The 3,193-nt window shown below is 47.2% G+C and overlaps 1 protein-coding gene across 1 annotated transcript in view; it reads right to left on the bottom strand.

Moving 5' to 3' along the window:
* Window positions 1–3,011: 3,011 nt before the first annotated feature.
* LOC143300290 (uncharacterized) overlaps window positions 3,012–3,193 on the bottom strand; it is a 152,589-nt gene continuing 152,407 nt past the window's right edge. The window contains exon 32 of the mRNA XM_076613885.1: window positions 3,012–3,026. Within this exon, the coding sequence (XP_076470000.1) occupies window positions 3,012–3,026 (15 nt within the window). The remainder of the gene's footprint in view (window positions 3,027–3,193) is intronic.

The following is a 3,193-nucleotide window of genomic DNA, read 5'->3' as shown; positions in this document are numbered from 1 at the left end:
TGTCCTCGCTGAAAAGGGAGGGGGAGTGTCTGTGTGTGTGAGAGTCGTGGTTCGGATGCACGCAAACCGACAAGTGTGAAATGGAGCGAAGGGGAATAATTATAATGTCTTAGTGCGTGGGGCATCCCAACCCGAATCGTCGCCATCGGACGCAAGACGGTCGGGGCATGTGGAATGACGGCGCCGTAATCCAGTGTTATGGGTACGTGGACGGGGGGTGACATGCGTCGGCTTGCAGTGGGATGATGCATCCCCTTGTTCTGAACGTGCGGTCAATCTCGCGGATAGTCCTGCGAGAGGACGAGGTTCGGTTGGTCAGTTGTTGTTGTGTTGAGGATAAGTGGGATAGACAGATCGGCCTCCCGAGCACTGCCGAGAGGCAGTATCGAGTTATTAATACATTTAAGAATTATCTTGATATTCATTGTGAAAACTTTAAATACAAAACTCATTTACATATTTCTGATTTTTCAAGCACTGCGCACTCAATGTTGAAAAATGCAACAGACATACGTGGGGACTCTCTTTTTCTTCCCCACTTCAAGCGGGTAAAAGGCCTTGTCAGGCTTGCACGCCTTGATATTGATATATGATATGATATAAGAGGTACTCCAACGTGGAAGTGCCAATATTAGTCTGGGAAACAGCAGAGTTAGGCAATGGGGCAGAAGAATCCAACACTGCCGAAGTTCCAATGGGGCGTGCACGTACCTGCTCTGTGGGCGCAAGGCGCGGCACCGGAAGGCAGAGTGGTGCACAATTGCTGCAGCAAGTTTAGCGATGAGCTGCTGATTGTTTGGTTGAGTAGCTTGCTGAGACACCATTAGTGGATGGGAAACAGCAGCACTCGGCGGTGTGGCAGATGGGGTCATCACCGCATAGCTTGGTAGGACCGTGCACACACTCGCACTGAAGGCGAGGAGCAGTGCCGGTGCAAGGGAAATAACTGCGGCAGTCACCGGCAAGGGTGCCGAAGCAGGGGTTGCCTCCCTTGGATCGGGTGATCTGGACAAGAGGGGGGGTGCCACGCGTATGGGCAAGCGTGTCCCCTAGTGGTCCACCTTCCTCCTACACCAGGGGAGGGCATCCCTACACACCTCGGTCGCTATTGGATCCGAGACGGTCGAGGCATGCCGCGTGGGGGGTCGCGTGATCCGATGTCACGGCCGCCACCCACGACGCATCGCACATAGGGCCCAGTCTAACGTGCGGATCCAAGACAAGCTGGCCTTTTTTTTTTCTTTTTTTTTCTTTTCCCCCCCAAGGGATTGTGGCCATTCCATTGGTGCAACTGTGGGTATGGTAAAGAGATAGAGGAGATCGACTCGTACACTGCCGACTGGCAGGCCCGGGAAAACGCGGATCGCGTCGAGTGAGTTCGCGGATCGATAAAAATGACATGAAAGGTAACACTGACCTGAGTGTGTGACCACAAACCTCTAGAAGTCACCAGAGGAGGTGTAGGAGGTGGCGGAGGTCTGGAGTCGACCGGAGGGAGCGGAGGAAGTGGAGAAGGCGGCGGGTTGGCGTTGTTTAGAGGGCCAGGAGTAGAGGGCCCAGAGTGTCAGCGAATCGATTGCGATCGCGCCTTAATTTTAGCACGATTCCCCAGTCGAGCTACATAATTATGTGACCTGGTTGGAGACATAATTTGACCACAAACAAGAACGCCAGAGAATCGACAGACAGACAGAAAATACGAAAAAACTTAGCCGTATGAAGAGCACAGGTACAGGAGTCATGATGGCTGCCGGAAAAAGAGGGCGATAACCAGCGGGACAAAGGGGAGGTTACCTACTTCCGGGAGGTTATCGGCCGTAGTTTCGTCTGCTCGCATAGGCGGATAGTAGTTTGCACAGGACAGGAATGTCAGACCCCTGCCAGAGTCTGCACTAGTTGGGTCACGGTTAAGTATGTGTAATTAAATTATATTTTTAATGAATTTCTAGAATTACCCATTATCGAAAATCACAAAGTTATTCCCCTTGGATTTCATGGGTGCTAAGTGCTGGGTGACCTGGGTGAAGGAGGGTTAAGGGATTCCAGCGGAAATTAAAACATTGGGAGGTTAGTCTTCCATACTCATTATTACTCACAAATCCACCAAAACAACTGCAGAAATTGTTTAACAGATGAATATTTAGAGATAAGCATTAATGGCTCATGTGTGGTTTCTGCTGAACAAACCATAAAACACAGGGTATATAAGTGGGAATTATGTTACCAGTACTTTACTTGCATACATTGTTCAAAATCAGTTTCGGTCACCATTGTCCTATCTTTAAACCAAAGTTTGGTGTGAACTGAGTATTCCAGAGAAATTACATTGTTAAAGGTTTTCATTGACACCAAAAAATGAGCAATAAAAATAGCAGAAGGACTGGGGTGATAAAACCAAACAACCAGATATGATAAACAAACAGCTGTACAAACGTTTTGGATGTCTTCATTGACTGAATAGAAAATTCCACGACACACAGTGATGAAGGCACGCAATTTTGTTCAACAAAATCATCTGTCTAGTCGAGCAGAAAGTCGGTGTAATAGGCATCCAGATCATGCAGGCACTGAGGTGGGCACGCAGGGGCAAGTGAATGTCTTTTCTGCACACTAGAAGGTGTGAATGCTGATCAAGTAAACATCACTGCAGTGAACATACGAAAATTCAGAGGAAGGGAAAAACAAACAGCCAATAGTCTATTTTACATAATTAAATTCCATTCTTCTACCAAATATCATAAACATTCAAAAGTGAAGAGACGATTAAAGCCATCATTTTAGCTCGATTGCTCAAACGAGCTAAGTAAGTTTGTGACCTGTTACAAGTCTTCATCAGACACAGAACATGAGTGTCAAAGAATCGATAGACAGGCAGAAAATATGGAGAGAAAAAACTTAGCCGTATGAGAGCACAGGATCAGGAAGGAGTCAAGATGGCTGCCGGAAAAAGAGGTAGCTAGTCAGGGATACAGAGGGGAGGTAACCTACTTCTGGAAGGTTATCAGCCATAGCTACTTTCGTTTTCTCTGCACAGACGAATAGTTAGTTTTGCACAGGACAGGAATTGAACCTCCCTGCCAATTGTCTGCCACTAGTGCTCATGGTGAACAGCATGTGTAGTTAAATGATGGATTTTTTTCCTTTTACTTTCTTCTAACAATTCTCTTCTAACAATTCAACATTAACCAACTGA

The sequence above is a fragment of the Babylonia areolata genome, chromosome 26 (assembly GCF_041734735.1).
Source record: "Babylonia areolata isolate BAREFJ2019XMU chromosome 26, ASM4173473v1, whole genome shotgun sequence".
Classification (NCBI taxonomy): domain Eukaryota; kingdom Metazoa; phylum Mollusca; class Gastropoda; order Neogastropoda; family Buccinidae; genus Babylonia; species Babylonia areolata.
The sequence above is the reverse complement of the archived record's forward strand: the minus strand, read 5'-3'. Positions and strand labels throughout refer to the sequence as shown.